The sequence below is a fragment of the Ammodytes marinus genome (assembly GCF_949987685.1).
Source record: "Ammodytes marinus genome assembly, chromosome: 17".
NCBI lineage: Eukaryota > Metazoa > Chordata > Actinopteri > Uranoscopiformes > Ammodytidae > Ammodytes > Ammodytes marinus.
Window position 1 is genome coordinate 6,190,579 of NC_137221.1, and position 5,177 is coordinate 6,195,755.

At 40.2% G+C, this 5,177-nt stretch overlaps 1 protein-coding gene across 1 annotated transcript; it reads left to right on the forward strand.

Moving 5' to 3' along the window:
• Positions 1-2,201: 2,201 nt before the first annotated feature.
• galr1a (galanin receptor 1a) lies at positions 2,202-4,615 on the forward strand (the record flags this gene model as incomplete). The annotated part of the gene is made up of 3 exons (XM_080045052.1): positions 2,202-2,858; positions 3,321-3,386; positions 4,262-4,615. The coding sequence occupies 3 exons, from the start codon at positions 2,202-2,204 to the stop codon at positions 4,613-4,615; spliced, it is 1,077 nt and encodes a 358-aa protein (XP_079901178.1).
• Between the last annotated feature and the right edge of the window lie 562 nt (positions 4,616-5,177).

The window sequence follows — 5,177 nt, forward strand, 5'->3', positions numbered from 1 at the left end:
TTTACTCTGGACGGCACCAAACACTGTAACGGGACAATGTATCTATTGATCTTACCCTCTCTTCCTCAATGTCTTTTCACCCTGCCTAGCACTTATTAATCTCGTTTGGTTTATTGTGTGTATATATGAGTATGTGTATTTATCTTATTGTATATGTGTTTTTGATTAGTATGAATTTCTTTGATTTGTACTTGCTCATATGTATTTTATGTCAAAGCACTTTGCAAACCATTGTTTAAAAAAATGCTATATAAATAGATATATTATTATTATTATTATTATTATTATTATTATTATTATTATTATTAATATTATTATTAAAAATTATCAAGATTGTCACCATGCTGCAGAAATCATCACTGTATTTCTTATTAAAAAAATTGGATTCAGTCTCCTTGAAGCCTCAGAGTGCATTTCCTCGCCCTCGGCAGAAAGAGAGATACGATCTTGGTCGATGGAGTAAAAAAGAGTCGCCATGGTAACTTGGGGCCCTATCAGGACATTAACTGAGAAACCAATTACAAAACATCGGCCCTGCTCCCAAAGCATAATAACCCCTGTGATTAAAAAATAAGTAACATAATGACTGCTATTCATTTTCAGAAATGCTTCTAACCAAACAGAGAATTACTGGCTTCATCGCTAATATCTCACTACTGCTTCCATCATCTTCTTTTCGTAACATAGGAAGTGCCGTATCCTATCCGCGTTGAGTTCACAAACAAATCAAGCGGACTTATAATCAATAACAACTTCACATTGTGTACAAGCACCTGAGGACAAGAAGGGGGCCAGAGATAACATCAGCCCATGTGCTCTCAAGTTACATAGCGTGTGCATCATCTCTGTCGTCTGTTTCCAGATGGTTATCCGCCGGGCAAATCTCTCAGCACTGCACGCTCAGTTTGATAATGATCATAAATCTGTTCTGAAGATCAATAACAAAGATGGAGGACGATCGATGGTTATTAGAAAAGTGATGAAGTGTTTCCTGGACGAGTCTGTTGCACCTTCACTTACTGTTTGGTCTAATTTAGGATTAAAAGGGCAAATACACTAATTTCAGCCTCCTAATAGGAACTTTTAAATGTTTACCAAACAGTCTTATTTCTTCTCTGATGATCATTAATGACCTGAAACAGCAAACGAGTCCATGAGTGCAAACAACTCTATTTGTATCTAGTTATTATTAATGCCTTTGCTCGGGTCTGATTTACTGGGAACTTTGACAAAACGATCGATGGCAGGAAGAATGGAACAACCTGTGTTTATGAACGGTACTAAATCAAAGTTAACTTTGCTTTAACCATCCTCATATTACCATTATTGGTCTGACATACACATATAAATACATTACCTCATCGCATCCTACGCTCTCTCTTTCACTCGCGTACTAAACAAATGCACAGGCCTCCGACACGCACCTGAGCGCTGGTGTCATAAAAACACTACTGCTTCTGTCCAAAGAGGCCGCTCGAATCAACACAAACTGAAAGCTCCTCATAGCCACTTATGTTGCATTTCCATTAAAGCCTACTGCTCCACTAGTGGGTCAAAGTTTCCCCTAATTTTGCAAAATATCGCAACATTTAACTGATGGATTTGAACAGACTTGACAAACAAAGGTTATGCAGAGGCTCAGAAGATTTTATACACCTTTTTTATGTTATTTTTATTTTACAGGGGCTTAGCAGTACCAACCATGAAAAGTAAAACGATTTGAAAAAACATGATTTTCATACAGATTTTTTTGATTTTTTTGTTCAGTGTGCATACATGTATGTTCAACACAAATCTGCAGTTGTCGCATGTTAATCTAGACCAAAGTGGAATAGAATAATCCTATTTAATCATATTATTGTGATAATAATAATGACGTAAATATATTTGTATACTGTAAAGTCCACGTGGACAGTGTGCACTTGCATAACACATATTGCCCCCATAGAGTTTTCAATCAAATGTGTAATTAATTATTCAAGCTTTTCTGTGTATTCCCATATCTCACTGGCTGCAGCTCACTGGAAAGGTATTGGTGGTTTGATCTGGTGACGTTGCTTTGGAACGGCAGGGAGGGAGCAACTGCCAAACGCACGAGCTCCATCCTCAACCTGAGCTTCACGTGGAGAGGATATGATACGTCTGGTCTACCAACATGTAACTTTTGGTCAATAATAGTCGAATAAAACATTAAAATAAATATGGAGGTTCTACAGGTGGAAAACCAAAGTCAATCTTTCAACACCAACACTGTGAAGTTTCCCGCTATAGACATCCTGGGAATGGGAGTAGATAACTTCATCTCTCTTGTGATATTTGGACTTATTTTCATCCTCGGAGTGCTTGGCAACACCATGGTGATAACGGTTCTCGCGCGCAGTAAACCTGGACAACCCAGGAGCACGACCAACATCTTCATCCTCAACTTGAGCGTGGCCGACCTGTCCTACCTTCTCTTCTGCGTCCCGTTCCAGTCAACCATCTACATGCTGCAGACATGGGTGCTGGGCGCGTTCATCTGCAAGTTCATTCACTACTTCTTCACCGTGTCCATGCTTGTGAGTATTTTTACGCTGTCGGCGATGTCAGTGGACCGGTACGTGGCAATCGTTCACGCCCGGAGATCGTCCTCAATTCGGGTCGGAAGGCACGCCATGGTCGGTGTGGTGCTGATTTGGATCTTGTCGCTGGTCATGGCAGCTCCAGTGGCGCACTATCAGACCATAGTGGAGAGGGTGGACAACGACACTTTCTGTTGGGAGGTTTGGCCGGATCACCAGAGGAAAGTCTACGTGATGTGCACCTTTGTTTTCGGATACCTGCTGCCCCTGAGTTTGATATCCGTCTGCTATGCGAAGGTTGGTGGTGGAGCATGGATAATAGTGAATGTAATGCATGCACACAAGTATTGTAGACTAGAGTAATGACAACAGATTCTGATGCCAGTTTGACAGTTGTATTTGTTCTTTTAGTGTAGAAATGTTGACTTTTCATTTGCACCGAAGATAAAATGAGTCCATAATATATGTAGAATGTTGAAATGTGGGATTATAATGGAGAGAATTGGCACAATGGATAAACGAATGAATGCGCATAACTCCAGAGAGTCATGACAGCCAATCAAGATGCCAGCAAGCTTAAACATTATGCAAAATATTGGCTAAAATCACAGATAAAGTGACTTGACTTGTTTGGAATCTGAAATGAGTCTTGAATATCCTCTGCATATTTAAGTGTTGAATTAAAATGACACTATAATATGGATAATTAAATGTCTAGGACAACAGCCGTAATCTTATAAAATGCCTTTATTGTTGCAGGTTTTGAATCATCTGCACAAAAAGCTGAAGAATGTCTCCAAAAAATCTGAGCTCTCCAAGAGAAAGGTTGGTGGGAGCTTATTTCTGTGTCTATAGTTGGCTGGTCTGTGACGTTGGAACGGTGAATGTGTGCACAAATGCTCCCTGAAGGAAATGGTAGACTTGCATGTGGAGTAGAAACAATTGAATGATACGTTTGATAATCCTAAAAAAATTGACAAGTTTGATCCATTATTAATTGTTTTAGTCATTAATTTTTCAAGGAAAAGTCTCAGGAAAAACCTATGGATCCTGTTTCCTGTGATAACAAGATCATTTGAGATGTCTCTTGCTCATGAGATAATCAACTCTTTCACGAGATAACCACGCTTGTTTTTTTTCAATATTTAAAATGATATGGGTTGTTTGCTTGAGATCAGGGGTTAATTCTCTCCATCACAAAAGGTTGTTCCCCCTTATGTTCATCTACCCGTGATGCTCAAATACAAGATGACAAAATGCCGATTTTGATAAAGTGTAACATTTCGATTAAGTCTAAAATTTCGTAATGAAATGGCAATTTTTTTTTGCATTCCTACCAAATTGGGCAGTGTGATCAGTAACACACACACTTTCCAGATACAGCTGTATTTGATCACATGACACGACCAATCGTCGTTGCCTCCTCTGCCTTCCCCTCCACAGACAAATCGTATATAAAAAAACAAACTGTATCTGGTCCTCATTCATTGCTGTTCAATTCGGCTTTTTAAATAACCTTTACGTCTTTATATATTTTTATATTCCTGCATACTTTTAATTGCAGTCAAATTCTAATATTTTTCTGATTGTTTTTGCAATGAGCTCTTTTTGTTTTTACTCTGTAAAGCTCTTTGAATAGCACCTGTGTATGCATTGTGCTTTTTAAATAAATTGCCTCTGCCCTCCCTCCCTCCCTACAGACGGCCCAGACGGTGCTGGTAGTGGTGGTGGTCTTCTGTGTGTCGTGGTTGCCTCACCACATCGTTCACCTTTGGGTTGAGTTCGGCACCTTCCCGATCAACCAGGCCTCGTTTGTGCTCCGGATGCTGGCTCACTGCCTGGCCTACAGCAACTCCTCCGTCAACCCGATCATCTACGCCTTCCTCTCAGAGAACTTCAGGAACTCCTACAAGCAGGTGTTCTGGTGTCGCACGCCCAGCAAGTGTCCCGTCAACGGTAACCGGGACGTCCGCAGTCGGCTGGAGACGGCGCCGTCAACTAACATCAGCGTGACTTACAAATGTCACGAGCCGCAGATCAGCAAAATGCTCTGATGTTGCTTCATGATGCAGAGAGCATGTCCGTGTGTTTGAGGGCAACTTCACATGTATTTGTAATTTGAAATGTAATAAATAGGATAAGTTGACCAATATTTTTACTCAAAGGTGCTCCGAGGAACTTTCAGTTTTTGTTCATTCTTGCACCCCCTTTGGACAAAAGCGGTACTGTTTTTACCACGCCAGCTGTTGTTCCTGGTTGAGTGAGAATATTTAAAAGTTCCTCGTAGCAAGAAAAAACAAGTGTTTGTCGATTCTAGTGCCCCCTTAGGATAAAAGCAGTAGTGTTTTTATGACACCAGCGCATAATCGTGTTGCGGCTGCATTTGTTTAAGAAGTGAGTGAAAGAGAGACCTTAAGATGTATTTATGTTTGGTTCAAATAAGGCAGTTTGTGCCACATAGTCATTTGACATTTCACTCTGAAAAAGGCACAGTTTGAAGTGGAATGTTGTGAACTGAAATTGAGCATCTGGTGGTGAGAAAACATCTGAGCACAGACTCAAGAGCACAGCAATTTTGGTGTGAGCTGCAACTAGCACCAAATAATCCATTAGTGA